We start from the raw sequence: 19,746 nt of genomic DNA on the forward strand, positions 1-19,746 counted from the left end.
TCAAATTGTAGGGTTGTGAAGTTAACAGCATATGATCTGAACAAGGATTAGACAGGGTGAATTTATTACCAAACCAAGTACAAAAAGGGAGGAAAAAAGGAAGACAGAAAATGTTAACAAAAAAAATCACATTTTACATTTTAGAAGTATCCCAACAACAATTAAAACCTATAAATAATGAGACTCTATAGTCACTTTTTGATAATTCATTGTTTCAGAGGTTCATTGGCAGTGATTAATGCTTAGCACATTATTAAAAGAATCCCTGACAGCTAATCCAATTTAATTAAAAGAGGCGCAGATTTTAAATGGCTCAAATCAGGGGCGGAATTTTCCGACCCCCCGCAGAGGAATCGCCCAGGGCCGGCGTAAATCCCGCCCCCGCCGTGGCCGGAATTCCCCGGCACCCGGGAATCGGCGGGAGCAGGAATCGATCAGCGGGCCTCCCGCGGCGATTTTCCGGCCCACGATGGGCCGAAGTCCCGCCGCTGTCAGGCCTCTCCTGCCGACGTGGTTTAAACCACCTCTGTGCCGGCAGGAGCAGGCCCCGGGGTCCTGGGGGGGGGGGGCAATCGGACACCGGGGGGTGCCCCCACGGTGGCTTGGCCCGCAATCGGGGCCCACCGATCAGTGGGCGGGCCAGTGCCATGGGGGCACTCTTTTTCTTCCGCCGCCGCCACGGCCTCCACCATAGCGGAGGTGGGAGACCCCCTCCACCGTGTATGCGCCAGTTGTGCTGCCAGTGACCCCTGACGCTCCGGCGCATGCGCGGAGTCACGCTGACCGGCGAAGGCCTTTCGGCCAGCCCCGACGCCGAGCGGCATGGTGCCAAAGGCAGTCGGCGGAGCAGGAGCCACTCCGGCGCGGGCCTAGCCCCTAAAGGCGTGGAGAATTCCACACCTTTGGGGAGGCCTGACGCCGGAGTGTTTGGCGCCACTCCGCTATGCCAGGACCCCCCCCCCCCCATCCTGCCGGGTAGGGGAGAATTATGGCCCATGTTCCTTGGTTCAATTCAGAGCAGTTCTAACTTTTGTTGGTGAGTTTAGTTCATAGCTATCATGCTTGTAGGGAATGATTTCACAATAATAGGATCAAGTCTCATTGAATCACTAACATGTAGAGAATGCCATTCAGCCCATCAAGTCTGCACTGACCCTCTGAAGGAGCACACAACTTGGGCATGCCCACTCCGGATTGAACATACATCCCTCTGCATGATTGACAGAAATCTACAGGTTGAATTTGGCGATTTGGTGGAACAGATAGAGGAGGAGTTTAGGAGGTGGGATGCGCTGCCGCTCTCTTTGGCGGGTAGGGTCCAGTCGGTTAAGATGATGGTGCTCCCGGGGTTTTTGTTTCTCTTCCAGTGTCTCCCCATCTTGATTCCGAAGGCTTTCTTTAGGAGGGTTAATAAGAGTATTCTGGGGTTCGTGTGGGCGCGGAAGACCCCGAGAGTGAGGAGGGTATTCCTGGAGCGAGGCAGGGAGGTAGGTGGTTTGGCGTTGCCCAACCTGTGTGGGTACTACTGGGCTGCGAATGTGGCAATGATTCATAGGTGGGTGATGGAGGGGGAGGGTGCTGCATGGAAGAGGTTTGAGGTGGCGTCCTGTGTGGGCACGAGTTTGGAGGCATTGGTGACAGCCCCGCTCCCACTCCCCCCGGCCAAGGTATTCTACGAGTCCAGTAGTGGTGGCTTCCCTCAAAATCTGGGGGCAGTGGAGGCGGCATAGGGGGGAAGTGAAGGCCTCAGTTTGGACCCCAATACGGGGCAACCACCGGTTTGCACCAGGGAGAATAGATGGTGAGTTGTTGAGTTGGCATAGGGCAGGCATCAGGCGGATGGGGGACCTTTTCCTCGACGGGAAGTTTGCGACCTGAGAGGAGTTGGAGGGGAAGTGGGGTCTCCCCCCGGGAATACTTTTAGGTATATGCAGATTAGGGCGTTTGTTAAGTGGCAGGTGGCGGAGTTTCCGCTATTGCCGCCAAGGGGGGTGCAGGATAGGGTGCTCTCGGGGACGTGGGTCGGTGAGGATAGGATCTCGGCAATTTATCAGTGATGCAGGAGGGGGAGGGGGACTCGGTGGAGGAGCTGAAAGCGAAGTGGGAGGAGCAAGGGGAGGAGATCGACGAGGGGACATGGGCGGATGCCCTGGGGAGGGTGAATTCGTCCTCTTCTTGCGCATGGCTCAGTTTAATTCAGCTGAAGGTGCTGCATAGGGCGCACATGACTGGGGCCAGTCTGAGCCGGTTCTTTGGGGGTGAGGACAGGTGTGGGAGGTGTTCGGGAGGCCCGGCGAATCACACCCACATGTTCTGGGCTTGTCCGGCGTTGGAGGGGTTCTGGAAGGGGGTGGCGGGGGCCTTGTCCAAGGTGGTCGGTTCCAGGGTGGAACCAGGCTGGGGGCTCGCTAACTTCGGGGTAGCATCGGAGCCGGGAGTGCAGGAGGCGAGAGAGGCCTGTATTCTGGCCTTTGCGTCTCTAGTAGCCCGGCGTAGAATTATTTTACAGTGGAGGGACGCGAAGCCCTCGAGCCCGGAATCCTGGATTAACGACATGGCCGGGTTCATCAAACTGGAGAGGGTCAAGTTTGCCCTGAGGGGGTCGGTGCAAGGGTTCTCCCGTCGGTGGCAGCCCTTTCTTGATTTCCTGGTGGAGTGTTAGGGGGTGGCCAATCTCAGCGGCAACCCGGGGTGGTGGGGGGGATTATGAGTCTGTTAAGGGGGTTTGTTTTTGCAACTATATGTTTGTTACTTTTTTTTTTGTTATTAATTTATTGCTTTGTATTGGGGGGGGAGGGGCTTTTCTTTCTGTTTTTTCTATGCCTTGTTTATTTTATTGTTGGGAGAAAATTTGTTGTTGAAAAATTTGAATAAAAATTATTTTAAAAAAAAACGTTAGGAGATTTAATTATTGCAGGTGGCCTGGTATTATTGGCACAATTAATATCCTTCAGCACTGTAAATGAGGCCTTTGCAAATTGTTTCTCATTTGCTCCAAATTTAATTTGATTTGCTGGGGTTTCCCTGGGCTCAGGATATTGACCAGAGAAACAGAGGTCTGTCTGAGCAGCAGTTCAGGTGGGTATTTAAACCTGCCCATTGTCCCATTTGCACAGATTTATTCATCTTTGGAGGCTTTTGAATTGACAAGATTAGGATGAGGTGGGGAAGAGGAGTATGTTTGACAGCACGTCGGAAGTAGAATACCTTCAGTTTCCGTGGTGGTGATACCGTGCTGTGGTGGGATCAACCCATGTACAAGGGAGACGTGCAGAGGAGGGAGATACATAAGAGAGGGCAGAGGTCACAGGTGCTCCTACACCAGTCACTGAAATTACAGACAGAGGTTCAGCTTCCGTGACCTCTTGAACTGCAAACTGACTTTTGCAGACTGAATCAGGTGGCTCAGTCTCCTGGGGAAACCTGCTGGCTATGCATTACCAATGGTTAGGAACGTGATCACCACACTCAACTCTTTTTCACTTGGATCTTACCTGGGCACTAGCAGTGACTGATTCCCCCCCCCCCCCCCCCCCCCCCCGTGCATAAAGACACATGGCAGGTCACTGACAATGTGTTTACCAGAGCTGACAATTAAGCAGAGTTTCCTTGTGGTGACAGAAGCCAGAACGAGTGGGTATTGGAATTCATATTTGGTTCAACTTAATTCTGGGTGCCATTGACTGCGTACAAGTGGCTTTCCCAGCAAGACCGCAGCTGGCAGTAGCATTATAAACCACATGGGATATTCATTCGTGCATATGTTCACCAATTGTAAAAAAAAACAAATTCCTGTGCTCCGCTTCCTCCATCAAAATCAGCCCTCACCACCCCAGCACCCTTTGCACTGCACAGTCCTTCAAACACATCTGTGGTCGTCATTGGTTATCCTGCATTATGGAAGATGGCTGTTCCGAGCATGCACATGGTAATCTCTTGTGCATTCTAGTGTGGCCATGGAGCCTGATTGCAGACCCGCTTGGCTTTCTACTGGATGAGCAAAGATGGACTGCCTGTTTTTGTTGGGACTGCCTTGTCCTTCCAGCTTGCCTTTTGTCCTCAGCTGCCTGTATTCATTGCTATTCACTGGAACAAAGCCACTATTTGAGATTGTTTCCCAGGTAGTTCTATCTTGTGAAGTTTTATTGCAGTCCATGGTGAACATGTCACATTCCAGGAGTCATTGAACCTTGAACTTGGTCTACCTCACAGCAGCTGTTTGGTGGCTGGGCAGCACGGTGGCACAGTGATTAGCACTGCTGCCTCATGCCGCTGAGGACCAGGGTCCAAACCCGGCCCCGGGTCTCTGTCCGTGTGGAGTTTGCGCATCCTCCCCATGTCTGCGTGCGTCTAACCCCCACAACCCAAGGATGTGCAGGCTAGGTAGATTGGTAACGCTAATTTGCCCCTTAATAGGAAAACAAAGAGTTAGGTAGTCTAAATTTATTTTTAGAAAGGTATGTTTAGTGGCCACAGAGAGGTCCAAAACGAGAGGCATAAAGTAACCTATTTTATTGCAAAGCAAACTATATCCAGAGTACACTCCTGCTGGGACTACTCTGCTAGACTCCTATTGGACCAGCTTTTATGACAGAATCCATTACTCCGCTAATGGATCCATGTTCCTCAGAAAGGAAGCTCATATTCTACGAGGCTCATGGGGAGGCTAAGTGGTCCATCCCCGTAGGTCTCGCGCAGGTTATAACAGTATACATGACCGCTGTAGGGATTTTATTATCAGGCATACATATACATTCACATATTACATGTGCACTCCATCTGAGCTGAGTTCTGAAGTTGAGTTTTTCAATTGCAGACATTCCTACTCTTTGTATCTCACTATTGGGCAGGTTGTCCTCCCATTTGAAGCCCATGTTGTTCATAACCTGTCCAACTTGTTAATGTGCCCAGTGCAGGTCGTTGATATCTCAGAGACGCATAGGAAGGTAGATATTACCACTGCTTTTTACACAGCAAGTTTTGTTGTAAGTTTGATGTGCAATTCAGCGGCCTTGTCGCACCTGACTTGGTGCCAGGACAAAGTAGCACAGCTGCTTCATAACTCCAGAGTCCCGGGGTCAATTCCTGCCTTGGGACACTGTCTGTGCGTAGTCTGCACATTCTCCCCATGACTGCGTGGGCTTCCTCTGGGTGCTCCGGTTTTTCTCCCACAAGTCCCAAAAGTCATGCTTGTTAGATGAATTGGAAATTCTGAATTCTCCCTCAGTTTACCTGAACAGGCGCCGGAAAGAGATGACTAGGGGATTTTCACAGTAACTTCATTGCAGTGTTAATGTAAGCCTACTTGTGACAATGATAAAGGTTATTGTTATTAGGTTGTTGAAACTCGCGCGACATTGTGATCTGGATCTCGCCCCCACTGGGCGTGACCCAGATCAGCCGGCTCATTTAAATATATATGTTCGCCAGATTCACCCGGAACCTTGGACTCAACGGCCTCTTTTGTGGCACCTCGCCAGGGCGCCATTTAGTATTGGTTCAGCAAACGTGGACCAAGTGTAATGGCACCTGGGGGGGGGGGGGGGGGGGGGCTGTGTGCTGAAGACTAGTCTTCATCTAGTTGCCATTTGGGATTCTAAAGTGGAGGCCCTGATGTTACTGATTCCCTCCACTTATTTGACTCTTCGGTTTCCCCCACCACCAACCAGCTGAGAAAGCTCGTTAAGATGAATGTTGGGGCCATTGTTCCTGTTGCTGTATAGGCCTGGTAGATTATGTCAAAACAATTTTGATAGTTGACATGTTCTGACAGGCGTCTCCCAGATCGTGTCAATATTTGCAAGGAATTAGCAGGAATATACCAGCATTTGAGGCCTGAAAGAGTGTAAATGTGTACAACTTACCAGCAAAGGTATTTGTTTATCGAGGGATCAAAATTTCTGAAAGGTTTCCTGTAGGGCAAATGTACTTATAGGGATTTGCCAGCAGTGTGTCAACATTTGAAAGGAATTCCCAGAATCATGTGACCGTTTGCAAGTATTATCCAGGAATGATGTCAGGACTAACCTGGTGTCGCTTTGAATATTATAACATTTGCAAGAAATTCCTCAGGGATTTCATCAATTACAAAGGGTCCCTCCGAGAAGCAAGTCGTATAAAAATGCAGCACAGCCAACAGATATAGTTAACACATACCTATGACTATCGTACAACGCTGCACCTAAAATCATTTCAACACTAAGGATGAGAGACTCTTTGTGGTGAAAATGGCTGATCTAAGGTTGGGGTGGGGGGGGGGGGGGGGAGGGGGTTGGGGGGGGGGGTGGGGGGTGGGGGGGGGGGGGGGGGGGGGTGGGGGGGGTGAGAGACCCCAACAAGATTAGTTACCTGGAAAGTATGGGGCCTGGGGGGGCCTGTGAAAAGGAAAGCGTTTTCTCTCATTTAAAGAGTTTGAGGGCCGGGTGGTGTTTTTACAGGAGGCAGGTCAGACTTCGGAAGGGCTGAGTGAGACAAGGTATTCCACTTGCGCTTTGACAGTCGGGCCTGAGCGGTGACGATTTTAATTAATAAGAGGAAAGGGCGATGGCTGATCGGGGGGAGGTACGTGATAGTCACAGGTATGTGACAGTCACAGGATAAGTCGTGGACTTGATAATCGTGTACGCCCTGAATTGGCTGTTTATACGGCGGCTGTCGGCCACAACCCATTAACTGATTGTGGGGGGAGATCGAAATTGTGACTTAGATCGGCGACTTGATCAATCCAAGCCAAAATCGTTGGCTCCTTCAAGGGTGGCAAAGGCACTGTTGCCATTCAGGGTGGAGGCACTGAGAGCAGAAAGAGGCAGTGTCGAAGGTCCGCTGTTCATTGAAATTTTCAACGTTTCTTAAGCACGTCCATCAGTGGAGCAATCACGCTACCAAACTTTTTCACAAATGTTCGATCAAATCCACTCATGCCAAGAAATTGCATTATTTTCCTTTGTCTTAAGGGTATTGAAAACTCCTCAAGGAAAGTGATTTGGGTTTTCCAAATTCACTTTTGGCTAGGTTTATCACCAAACCCGCCTCCCGAAGTCGAGCGAATAACTCCATCAGATGTTTTAACTGTTCTTTTCATTCTGGGCTGAAAATAATCAGATCGTCGATGTATACCGCACAATTGGGTAATCCTGAAACAACTTTGTTAGTTCACCGTTGAAATGTGGCTGGGGGATTTTTATGCCCAATGGCATAACTTTGAATTGGAGTCACAATCATACCATCTGGAGTCACACAAGCTGAAATCTCCTTCGCCCTTTCGGATAAAGGTACCTGCCAATAACCTTTACGTAAATCCAGTTTGGAAATAAAAGCTGATTGTCCCACTTTCTCAATGCAATCCTCCAAACGTGGGATAGGATAAGAGTCCGTTCTTGTAACTGCATTAACCTTTCTATAGTCCACACACAACCATTGGGTACCGTCTGGTTTAGGTACCATCACTATGGGTGAACTCCATTGGCTGCAACGTACTTCAATTATGCCATTTTAAAGCACACTCTCAATCTCTTTGTTAACCTATGCCAATTTTAAAGGGTTAAGTCTATATGGATGTTGTATGATTGGAAGAGTATTTCCCACATCTACATCATGTATAGCCATTTTAGTACTTGCCAATTTATCTCCACAAACCTGCCCATGTGATATCAATAACTCTTTCAGGTTTTCCCTCTGGAAGATAACTCAACAATTTATCCCAATTTTTAAGAACATCCTCATTTTCCTAATTAATTTGAGGTATGTCAACTTCAGAGTCATCTGGAGTTGGTTCGCCACTTTGAATTAGAATCATTAAAACCTCCTCCTTTTTCTCTCCTTCCCTTTCAAAGTACCTTTAAGCATATTCACATGACACACTCGGTGAGTCTTCCTTCTATCTTGTGTTTTTACCACATAATTCACCTCACTTAATTTCCTTTCAACCTGATATGGTCCACAAAACCTAGCTTTTAAAGGTTCACCTACAACTGGTAACAACACTAAAACTTTATCTCCACTGGCAAAACTACGAACTTTGGATTTCTTGTCCGCCACCCGTTTCATCACATTTTGTACAACTTTCAAATGTTGTCTAGCCAATTCACCTGCTCTATTTAATCGTTCCCTAAAATTTGACACGTAATCCAATCATGTAATTTCCAATTTCTCACTCACCAATTTTTCCTTAATCAATTTAAGTGGTCCTCTTACCTCATGACCAAAAATTAGTTCAAAATGACTAAATTTGGTTGACACATTAGGTGCATCCCAAATTGCAAACAGTACGAATGGAATTCCTTTATACCAATCCTCTGGATAATCTTGACAATAAGCCCTCAAAATTGTCTTTAATGTCTGATGCCACCTTTCTAATGCTCCCTGCGATTCTGGATGGTACACAGTTGATTTAAATTGTTTTATTCCTCAGCTATCCATAACTTCTTTGAATAACTTTGAGGTAAAATTTGATCATTGATCCAATTGTATTTCTGTGGGTAGTCCATATCTAGTAAAGAATTTAAGTAACTCCTCCACAATCTTTTTAGCTGTAATATTAAGTACTGGAATAGCCTCTGGAAACCTAGTAGACACATCCATTATCATCAAAAGATATTGATTCCCTCTTTTAGTTTCAGGAAGCGGTCCTACGCAATCAATTAGGACCCTAGTAAATGGTTCCTCAAATGCTGGAATGGGTATTAAGGGCGCTGGTTTTATCACTGCTTGAGGTTTCCCTATCACTTGACATGAGTGACATGATTGACAAAATTTAACTACATCTTTATGTAGTCCAGGCAAATAAAAATGTTTTTGGACTTTAGCTTGAGTTTTCCTTATTCCCAAATGGCCTCCCACTGGTACCCCATGTGTAACTCGCAACACCTCCTTTCTATACCCTACCAGCAATACTACCTGATGAACTCCTGCACACTTTTCATCCGCCTGCAAATGTAAAGGTCTCCATTTTCTCATCAAGACATCACTTTTACGGTAATAACACTCTGGTATACACACAGATTCTTCTTCCGTGTATGCTTTCTGATACATCTGTTTTATTTCTATATCTTTCTGTTGTAACTCCGCTAATCTTTCTGAACTAAAAATATCCGCCTCATCCTCCAGCTGTTCTTGTTCTTTTTCAACCATCTGATCAAAAATCGTTTCTGACAATTGCACTTCAACGTCATCTTCACTCTTTGATTTCTCCTCTTGTCTTAACTTGTGACTTTGCAACCTTGTTACCACACAATCCAGAAAAATCCCAGGATATTTGTCCTTCAACACTTCAGTTGCCTGATTTTGCACTGGCTTATCAGCCACAATAGGCATCACTCCCACCTGCAATCCAGCTATATCATTACCCAAGATAAATTGTATTCCTGGACAAGATAGTTTCTCTATTACTCCTACTACCCCTTCACCACTCTTCACTGGACTTTCCAACCTTACCTTATATAATGGAACGCTACTCCTCTCACCCTGAATTCCACATATTACCACCTTTTCTGGCAATATTCTTCCCAAACTGCAGAACACCTTATCACTTACCATTAAAGATTGACTAGCTCCCATATCTCTTAAAATTGTGACTTCTTTACCTATTCCTCCTGATACACATGAGTAAACTTTACCCACACAAGTAAATTCTTTAAAGAGATCTGGCACCTTCTTATCAATCACCTCTCAGTCTGTACAATCTTTTGCACCTCCTTCACTTCACTTGGGCTTTCTTTTACCACTTTAACAAACCCCACCGTCTTATCCTGTTTTACCACGTCAGCCTTCCCAGTGCTTTTCTTCAACCACCAACACTGTGACTTCACATGGCCGAGTTTATTACAGTGAAAACATTTGAAACTTTTAATTTCTTTTCCACCCTCCTGGATTTCTTTTTTACTCTGAGGTACACTCTCCTTATTATCTCCCATCAGATCACCTTTACCTCTACCATTTGAGTATTTCTCATGTCCCCAGTTTCTATCCCTCACAGGCTGAAACTGATGTCGGAAAGCAAGCTTTGATTTATGAACTAATTCATAATCATTTGCCATTTCTGCTGCTAATCTCACAGTTTTAACCCTCTGCTCTTCCACATAAGTTCTCACTACATCTGGAATTAGAACATAGAACAGTACAGCACAGAACAGGCCCTTCGGCCCTCGATGTTGCGCCGAGCAATGATCACCCTACTTAAACCCACGTAACCCGTATACCCATAACCCAACAATCCCCCCATTAACCTTACACTACGGGCAATTTAGCATGGCCAATCCACCTAACCTGCACATCTTTGGACTGTGGGAGGAAACCGGAGCACCCGGAGGAAACCCACGCACACACGGGGAGGACGTGCAGACTCCACACAGACAGTGACCCAGCCGGGAATCGAACCTGGGACCCTGGAGCTGTGAAGCATTGATGCTAACCACCATGCTACCGTGAGGCCCCAAATTTGAATTTTTATACTCCTCCAAAAGTATAATTTCTCTGTGAGCTTCATACGTTTGGTCTATTTTCAAAGCCCTTATCCACCTATCAAAATTACTCTGTTTGAGCCTTTCAAACTCCATGTATGTTTGACCAAATTATTTCCTTAAATTTCTAAATCTTTGTCTGTAGGCTTCAGACACTAGTTCATATGCACCCAAGATGATTTTTTTCACCTCCTCATACGTCCCAGAAACCTCCTCCAGTAGTGATGCAAACACTTCACTAGTCCTACCTGCCAGCTTTGTTTGAATCAGTAATACTCACATGTCCTGTGGCCATTTCATTTGTTCAGCCACCTTCTCAAATTAAATAAAAAAAGCTTCTATCTCCTTCTCGTCAAACCTTGGCAATGCTATTTAAATAGATCCCCACCAAGCCTTCGACTAAGAAGCTCTTTCTCACTATCCTCATCACTATCATCCAACTGTACGTATCCCTTTACACCTGCCAATTTTAACTGACTGTCATATTTCATGGCCATTTTCTGAAATTCAAACTCTCTCTCTATCTTTTTTCCTGATCTCTATCTCCCTTTCTCTTTCCTTTTGTTCTGCTATGGCTATTCTTTCTTTTCTTCTTTCTTCTCTCTCTCTGTCTTTTTCCTCTCTATCTCTTTCGTATTCAAGCTGCTTTAATTCTTTCTCATGTTCCATTTGTTTAAGTTGTAACTGGAGTTTTGCTATTTCCAATGAGTCAAACTGAATCTCAGGCAACTTTAAATGCTTAGCCACCGCCATAATTACCTCATCTTTTCGCATTTTGTCAGGTAATGTTAACTGCAATTTTTTTGCCAATCTAACAGTCTGCTTTTAGTCTCTGTCTGTAAGGTACTGCGTGTGACCATCTCCACACCCAAAAACATGTGAACCTCTGAAAGAGCCATTGTCCACAACACACCCTACTTAAAATACCACACCTGAAAAGCAACCACAATATGCTCATCCCTCACTGTCTTTAAGTTCACTAAGCCAATCCAATAGCTAGACTTTTATCCCCCTCGAGCCCCCAATTGTTATGGGTCAGGGTTTAGAGAACCCCAAAGTGCATCATGGAGTTCACCTGACCCACAACTTTTAATAGATTGGGGTATGGGGAGCACACGGCCCACTCTGCAGGTGTGGTACAGCAGAAATGGAAAAGTACTTTTAAAAACAAAACAATGTTTATTCTATGAACTCAAGTTAACGTTTTTAAAACAAACAGCAGATATCTTAGCAACCATTAATTCAAAGATAACCCCCAAAGAATACAACACTAAGCAATCTGTATGCCGTCCTTTTACACCCAAAAGACTTCACAACCTTTTAACAGAAGCACATCAGGATTTATATTCAATACTGAAAACATTTAAATTTCTGAATTCACCCAATGGTCAAGAGATAGTCCTTCATGGCAGGGAGATCAATAATACAGCTGCTTTGGCTGGCTTCAGCTGCAACACACTGAAAAACGAAACCAAAAAGACAGACACACCCAAGCTTTTCTCAAAGTGAAACTAAAAAGCAATACCAGAGCTCAGCTCCACCCACACTCTGACATCACTGCTGTAACATGAGCAGCTAACCATTTCTTAAAGCCACATTCACATGACACAAGTGATGGGCACCTTACAGAGGTGGGACAGGGGCGGTATGGTGTCGCAGTGGTTAGCATCAAGGACCCCGGTTCGAGCCCCGGGTCACTGTCTGTGTGGAGTTTGCACATTCTTCCCGTGTCTGCGTGGGTTTCACCCCCGCAACCCAAACATTTACAGTGTAGGTGGATTGGCCACACTAAATTTCCCCTCAATTGGAAAAAGATCATTGGGTTCACTAAATTAAAAAAAAACAATGGTGGGACAACCTTCCTTTGTTCCTGCCTGGCAGGTAGGGTCCAGTTAATTAACATTTTGCCAAGATTTCTGCTTCTATTTCGGTGTCTTCCAGTCCTACTTCCCAAATCATTTTTTGGGAAGTTGGAACATTTAATATCGACCTTTATATAGGCGGGTAAATCTCCGAGGATTCGGAAAATTGTTCTGCAGGTGGATCGACAGTTGGGGGGTCTCATGTTGCCAAATTTCATATTTTATAACTGGGAAGCCAATGCAGAGAAGGTGTTGGGATGGTGTTGGGACCTAGAAACTATCTGGTGCAGATGGAGTCTGGGTCGTCCAGTTTGGGTGGACTGTTGATGGCTTCTCTTCCATTCGCACTCGCAACGTACTCATCAAAGCCGATGGTTGTCTCCACTTTAAAAATATGGAGGCAACTCCATCAGCATTTTAAACTGGGGCCCACATATAGGCTGGCTCTTATTTGTGCTAACATTTGGGGTGTGGAGGCGGAAGGTGCAGTAGAGATTATGTGATCTATTCCTGAAGTAATTGAAAGGGAGGTTTGGGCTCTTGGTCTCCGATTCATTTCGGCACCTTTAGGTACAAAATTTTGTTAGCATTCCCATTGGCGCCACCATTTTCCTTGCTGGAGAGGATCCTTTTGTGTGCGCGGTCAGAAGAGTGTAGTCTGTCCTGTATATATGGGTGGATTCTGGCTGAGAACTCAGTCTCTCAGTGGAGGGGGTGAAAGCCAAGTGGGAGGACAAGCTGGGATCCGTATTGGAGGAGGAGGTATGGAGTGAAACACTTTGCAGGGTGAATGCCATTTCTTTGTGCAAGAGTCTGAACTTGATTCAGCTTAAGGTATTCAGGGAGCACCTGACCAGAACTAGAATGAGTCGTTCCTTTGTGGGGGTTGAGGGCAGGTGCGCTGTGCGAGGAAGCCAGCTAACCACACACACATGTTTTGGTGTTGTTCCAAGCTTGTGGGTTTCTGAGTCTTCTTTTTCAAAACCATATCAGTGATCCTGAACATCACGTTGGAATCCTGTGCCTTAGTAGCCATATTCGGGGTGGTAGAATTGCCGGAGCTGCAGGTGCGGGGGCAGTTGTCTTAACTTCAAGTCCTGTTGGGATGGAATTTGGCAACTCCGCAAAGTGCCTCGACCCGGCTAGGTGACGTAATGGAGTTGCTGGAGTAGGTCAAATATACCGTGAGGGGAGGCAATTGGTAGGTTCTACTGGAGCTGGTGACCGTTTAGCGTCTATTTCAAAGAATTGATCACTGTTGGTTGCTGGGGAGGCGGTTGTTAATGCCATGGGGAATGTTGGGGACTGGGGGGGGGGGGGGGGGGGGGGGGGGGGGGAAACTCGGTTAATTGTTGGGGAGGGTTCTTTTTCCTCTTTTAGGGGAGGGTTATGTAAATTAGCTTGTTCCCTTTTACCATGTTTACTGTTTCTATTTTTCTTTTGCATAAATTGAAGAAAGTTAGTACATTTAAAAAAAATAACTTCAGCACTAAAAATCTGCGTTGCCGCCACATTGGAAGTTTTGTTACTGTCATCTTCACATATTAACTGTCAATTTTCAATAGCGCAATTGGTACACAGTCTGTTTTACCTCCTGCTATGAAATGGTGTTTTCTTATAACAGTATTTATGCTAAAATTTGTCAAAATAAGTAGAAGTGTCGTGGCAAAGAATTTTCTAGCATTTATCAGTATTTAATGTCATACCGTTAATATTTCTTGTGCTGTTCACTGCATATTAAACTTCATTACTGCCATCACCCTCATATGACTGTATTTTTGTTTCAGTAACTACAGTGCACTGATTGGAGTATGGATTTATGGGTTTTTTGTCCTAATCCTGCTTGTACTGGACCTTGTCTACTACTCCGCCATGAACTATGAGATCTGTCAATTTTACTTGTCTAAGTGGGGAATCCGAGGTAGCTGGATGAAGCAGGATGAGGGCCAATTGAACAGCTCTACTCAGGGACAGGCTCAGGCCCAAGCCCAGGCCCCAGCCCAGCCCCAGGCTCTGGCCCAGTCATCACAGGTTATGCAGACACTGAAGGCAGATGCTCAGAGTCCATCCTTGATGTCTTTTCAAAGTTCAACTGCATGGTGAGTAAATACAGTTGTCGTGTTTTACTTTTGACTCCCCCCACGCCCCAGACCCCTGTCTAATCTCAATGCTGTATTAGAAATTCTTAAGGAACTGTGAAAATGATGTGCTGCAATCCTTCGCTTCACAAGCCTCACCCTCTTTACTGACTTCCTACACAGAACTATTTGAAAAGAAATGGACAAATATACATCCGATCTCCCAATCTAAATGCAGATGGAAATGACCTCCAATACATCCATTGACCAAACAGTATAATAAACGGATGACGCATCTAATATTTTTTAGTGGCCGCAACTTTAAAACAAACACAATATTGTATGCAGGTTTGTTAACCAGCTAAACACAGGGGTTGGGGAGAATGTAGGCCGTTTAGAGAATGAGATTGGGGAAATAGTAATGGGAACCAGGTAATGGCAGAAGAGTTAAACAAATACTTTTCATTAGTCTTTGTGATAAAAAGTACGATGGAAATTAATGGGGCTAAAGGCCAATAGGTTCCCTGGAACTGATCGGTTGCATCCCAGTATTTTAAAGGAAGTAGCTACAGAGATAGTGGATATATTGGTAATAATCTTCCAAGAATCCATAAATTCTGGAAAAGTCCAAGTGGATTGGAAAACTGCCAATGTCCCTTCGTCGATGTGGTGGCACAGTGGTAAGCACTGCTGCCTCACAGTGCCAGGGACCCGGGTTCAATTCCAGTCTTGGGTGACTGTGATGTTTGTATATTCTTCCTGTGTCTGCATGTGTTTCCTCCGGCTCCTCTGGTTTTCTATCACAGTCCAAAGATCTGCAGGACTGGCCATGCTAAATTGCCCCTTAGTGTCCACAGTGTGCAGGTTAGGTTACGGGATTATGTGTCTAGGGCGGATTGGATTGGTACAGACTCGATGGGCCGAATGGCCTCCTTCTGCACTGTAGGGATTCTATGACTTATTCAAAAAGGGACGCAGACAAAAAACAGGCCAGTTAGCTTAACATTTATCGTTGGGAAAATGTTGGCATTATTAAGGATGTAATAGCAGAGCATTTAGAAATTCATCATATAATTAAGCAGAGTCAGCGTGGCTTCATGCCGAATAAATTTATTAGAATTTGACGTGGTAATGAGTAGGATAGATAAAGAGGAACCAGTAGATGTAATGTACTTGGACTTCCAAAACTGTTTCAATAAGATACTGCACAAAGGCTGCTTAAAAAGGTAAGAGCCCATGGTGATTGGGAAGTATATTAGTATAGATAGAGGATTGGCTAACTAATCAAAGACAGAGAGTTTGGATAAGAAGGACATTTTTGGGATGGCAACCTGGGGCCACAATTATTTACAATAGATTTTAATGACTTGGATGAGGGAAGAGAATATACTATCGCCAAGTTTGCGGATGACACAGAAATAGGTGGGAAGGCACGTGGTGAGGATGTCATAAAGAGTCTACAGAGGGATATAGACAGATTAGGTGAGTGAACAAAAATTTGAAGTTATGCACTTCAATGGGAAGAATAAAGGAGCTGAACGTTATTTACATTGAGAAGGGCAGCAGAAAACTGCAGCAAAGAGGAATTTGTGGGTCCTTGTGCATCAATTACAAAAAGATAGCGTGCAAGTTCAGCAGGTAACAGGAAAGGCAAAATGAAATGTTTGCCTTTATTTCAAAGGGAATGGAATATAAAAATAGGGAAGTCTTGCTAAAACTGTACAAGGAACTAGTTAAACCACATTTGGAATTCTGTGAACAGTTTTCTCTCTGAAAGTTCATGCTACAAGTCTTCCACTGTATTCCATCGGTAAATGTAATTCCCAGCTAACTGGAATTTTGGATGGACTAGCAACGCTCATTCCTCTAGCATGCCAGTCGTACAGATGTCAGTCTTGGCTCAGTAGTTCCACTCTCTCCTCTGAGTCAGAATGTTTCCAGATATTTGAGCACATAGCTTCAGTTAATATTATGGAACTGTCCAAATGTTGCATTTTCTGAGGTGTCAACTTTCACACCTAATAAGTTCACGGAGGCAGAATTCCCTTCACCAGAATTCCTTTTATTTACAAAACCAACAGCTGAACAACCAGGTGCATTCAGCTTGACGTCTACACTGGGAGTGCAGAGGATCTGACACCCTGTTATATACAGAGAAAGAGGTTCCCCGATTGAGCCACTAATCAGGGAACTCATATTCTAATTGGCCAATCTCAAAGGCCTGGCCGAGGTCACTACACATATGAATCATTAAACTGAGACCCTGGGCAAGGTTTTCCCTTTTTCCTCATGATCAGACGTTGGGAATCTAAGACAGGTCCTGTCCCTACACTGTGTCAGGTGCAGTAGACTGGCATTGGCCAATTTAAGCAAAATCCATTAGTCGCCAGAGGGTGCACTCTCCATCGTTGGAAGGCTCTCACGGCTGGAAGCTCAATATGGGGCTACCATTGTGGAAGGGAAACTCCTCCGCATGGCAGCCTATGAGGCAGGTGGGGGTGTGGTGGGGGAGGGGGGGTCATAGGGGAGTAAGCAAAATAAACCAGGGGTGCTGCCCCTCAAGCTCTGCCACAGAGATGCTGCTTCTAGGCATTCCACCCCCTGATCTGACCTCCAGCAAAATGGCCTGGTCGGGAGGAGGTGCTGGGAAATCAACATTCCAGCTAGCAGTGTGAGAATGTGAAATTATGCACCCCACCCCACTTCCCCTGCCTCTGTTATCACACCCATATTGAGACAATGTCTGCCTTTGAATGTATTTTACTCGTTATTGCATGAAGGTTGGGATATAGGTGTAAAGAAGTAGTTATATGGGACTTGGTTGGACCACACATAGAGTACTGAGTCCAGTTTTGTCTCCCTTACCTAAGGAAGAACACATTTGCCTTAGATGTTTTCCCATGAGGAGACTAATAGGATCCTCTGAGGATTGGGCTTATATAATAATCATAATAGTCTTTATTAGTGTCACAAGTAGGCTTATATTAACACTGCAATGAAGTTAATGTGAAAATCCTCGCGTCGCCACATTTCGCTGCCTGTTCGGTTACACTGAGGGAGAATTCAGAATGTCCAATTCACCTAACAAGCATGTCCTTCAGGACATTGTGGGAGGAAACCAGAGCACCCAGAGGAAGCACACGCAGACATGGGGAGAAGTCTCAGTCGCCGCACAAACAACGACCTAAGCTGGGAATTGAACCCGTCACCATGAAGTAACAGTGTCAACTATTGAATCAGTAAATCTGTCGTGTTCAGAAGAATGAGAGATGATACCACTGAAATGTAGAAGTTTCTTCCAGGGCTAGTCAGGATGGATACAGAGAGACTGTTTTCCCTGGCTGGAGTGTCTAAACTGGCAGCTACTAGTACCAGGATGAGGGATCAGCCATTTAGGAATGAAGGAATGCTTTCACTCAGGTAGTTAGGAATTTTTGGAAACCTCTACCGAGAAGACTGTGGATGCACAGTCAATAAGTGAGATTGATAGACATTTTCGCATTCAGATATATGGAGTTAGAGCAAAACAGTGGAATTGATGAAGAAGTTCAACCTTAATGGCAGAACAGGTTCAAAGGTCTTATTTAATGCTGTTCTGCAAAAGATTCATGACAGCATTTGACAAAGAGCATTGTCCTAGGCAACACTCGTCACTCAAGCAACATCACCCACAGATTATTCAGCTATTTATCTCATTGCTGGTTCTGTGGCCCGAGTCGGACTATGCTCCACATAGCCCACAAAAGGGCAGACATAGCTATGAATCATGAAGTGTGCAAAATATAGTGATTGGGCATCCACGGTGAAGAGGAGATGGCTAATGTCAGGAAACTTTTAACTAATGTTAAAATAAACTTGAGGACAGCAGAAGAATCAAGGATGTAGGCGGGAAGAGACTGGGCAAAGGGAGAAAAAAGAAATAAGTAAGGCAGAAATTAGTTCAGAGGGGAAGGAACAGGCTGATGCGATGGGTCAACCAGGACAACTCGATGGATTTTGGAAAGGAGGTAGAACAGGTCGTTTGTTGAGGGAAGAGTTTGGAGGCTGTGTGGGGGGAGGGGGGGGGGGGGGGGGGCGTGGGATCCAGGGGTGATGAGGCCATTATAGAAACAATTATGTGATGTTGGGTGCTGGGGGCCAAGATCCAAGGGGAGGTGTGAGGAAGAGTGAGAAAGTTGATGTCCGGTCTCTGCTAAATAGAGGCCCGCACAACAGAGTGGCACCTGCACCAATAGGTTTGATAACAATGTTAAGGTTGGGCCTAAGAGAATAGAGTGCAGCAAGTTACAGTGAGGAGAGAAGAGAACCGGAACTCAAGAATTTTGAGCTGAAAATTTTCAATGAAAGGATCTTGACAGGATAACATACTAGAGGGAGGGGCCCAGGTGGAAGGAGAATACTGGAAACAAGTGGGAGGGGCTGCTGAGTGGATGGGCGACGCCTGGCCAAAGGCTGTGCAAAGATGAAGGCAATGGAAGAAGAGCTCAGTATCCTGCCAAACTCAAAGTGCATTGATGTGCGGGAATGAAGCGAAGGCCTTTGCTAAGGACAGATTGTCCAGAGTCAGAGATGGGGGGGGGGGGGGGGGGGGGGGGGGGGGGGGGATGGTCAGATGGCACTGTGAATACAAAGCAAGGGCTGAGATTTGAAGCAGGGATGATGACACCAGGGGGAAATGATAAGTGAGAAGGATCTAGAGCGTTGGAAGACCCAATGAGCGAAGAAGGCATGCCAGATAACAGGAATGAGAGGGCGATCGGGAGGGAATGAATGAAAACAAGGTAAAAGAGACAAATCAAAATCCCGTCAGAGAGAAGAACAGAGCTTAAAGGTGGACATTCCAAGAAGAGGGATGGCAGAGAATTAAACAGTAATACAGAAGCAAAGTATTGTGTATGCTGGAAATCTGATATAAAAGCATAAAATGCTGGAAATATTCAGCAGGTCTGGCAGCATGTGTGGAGAGAAAAATGGGGTTAATGTTTCAGGTCAATGATCTTTCGTCAGAACTGGGTAAAGAGAAACAAAAGGGAAGGTCAGAAAATGTTGGAAAGGACAGCATGGTGGTGCAGCGGTTAGCACTGGTGCCTCACGGCGCTGAGGTCCCAGGTTCGATCCCGGCCCTGGGTCACTGTCCGTAAGGACTTTGCACATTCTCCCCGTGTTTGCATGGGTCTCACCCCCACAATCCAAAAAGATATGCAGGCTAGGTGGATTCGCCACGCTAAATTGCCCCATAATTGAAAGAAAATAATTGGGTACTCAGAATTTAAAAAAAAAAGAAAATGTTGGAAAACTCCACAGGTCTGCAGCAGCATCTGCGGAGAGACACAGATATGACCATACAAA

At 45.7% G+C, this 19,746-nt stretch overlaps 1 protein-coding gene across 5 annotated transcripts in view; it reads left to right on the top strand.

Moving 5' to 3' along the window:
* The window catches only part of LOC119955070 (protein shisa-like-1), a 226,297-nt gene that overhangs the window by 194,823 nt on the left and 11,728 nt on the right, over positions 1–19,746 (top strand). For 4 of the 5 annotated variants that reach the window (XM_038780916.1, XM_038780919.1, XM_038780917.1 and 1 more), the window contains exon 4: positions 14,107–14,422. In XM_038780916.1, the coding sequence (XP_038636844.1) occupies positions 14,107–14,422 (316 nt within the window). Of the gene's footprint in view, positions 1–14,106; positions 14,423–19,746 lie in introns of those variants that run through there. The other variant, XM_038780920.1, reaches the window with a different exon arrangement.

The sequence above is a fragment of the Scyliorhinus canicula genome, chromosome 20 (assembly GCF_902713615.1).
Source record: "Scyliorhinus canicula chromosome 20, sScyCan1.1, whole genome shotgun sequence".
NCBI classification, from domain to species: Eukaryota; Metazoa; Chordata; class Chondrichthyes; order Carcharhiniformes; family Scyliorhinidae; genus Scyliorhinus; species Scyliorhinus canicula.